Source organism: Corapipo altera, unplaced genomic scaffold, assembly GCF_003945725.1.
Source record: "Corapipo altera isolate COAL_440 unplaced genomic scaffold, ASM394572v1 75, whole genome shotgun sequence".
In the NCBI taxonomy this organism is placed as follows: domain Eukaryota; kingdom Metazoa; phylum Chordata; class Aves; order Passeriformes; family Pipridae; genus Corapipo; species Corapipo altera.
Window position 1 is genome coordinate 1821721 of NW_020884887.1, and position 247 is coordinate 1821967.

At 77.7% G+C, this 247-nt stretch overlaps 1 protein-coding gene across 2 annotated transcripts in view; it reads left to right on the top strand.

The window, feature by feature from the left end:
• The window catches only part of LOC113947118 (rho GTPase-activating protein 7-like), a 44849-nt gene that overhangs the window by 25032 nt on the left and 19570 nt on the right, over positions 1-247 (top strand). The window contains exon 1 of one of the 2 annotated variants that reach the window (XM_027643374.1): positions 153-224. The exons of the other annotated variant lie outside the window; for it this stretch is intronic. Within the exon in view, the coding sequence (XP_027499175.1) occupies positions 200-224 (25 nt within the window). The 5' untranslated portion in view covers positions 153-199. Of the gene's footprint in view, positions 1-152; positions 225-247 lie in introns of those variants that run through there. 2 annotated transcript variants of the gene reach the window in all.

A 247-nucleotide genomic window follows, 5' to 3' on the forward strand; every position in this document is an offset into this window, starting at 1 on the left:
GGAGCGGGGACACGGAGCGGGGACACGGAGCGGGGACACGGAGCGCTCCGCGGGCGCGCAGCCGGGGCGGGCGGGGCTGTCCCGGGCGGGGCTCGGGCCGGGGCTGCGGCACAGGGGGATGTTCCTTGCCCGGAGCAGGGCGGTCCCGCACCGGAGCCGAGCGGCGGCAGCGGCGGCAGCGGCCGCGGGGCTGCGGCAGATGACATCCCCCGGAGAGGATCCAGGTGGGTTCTATGGCCACTGACAT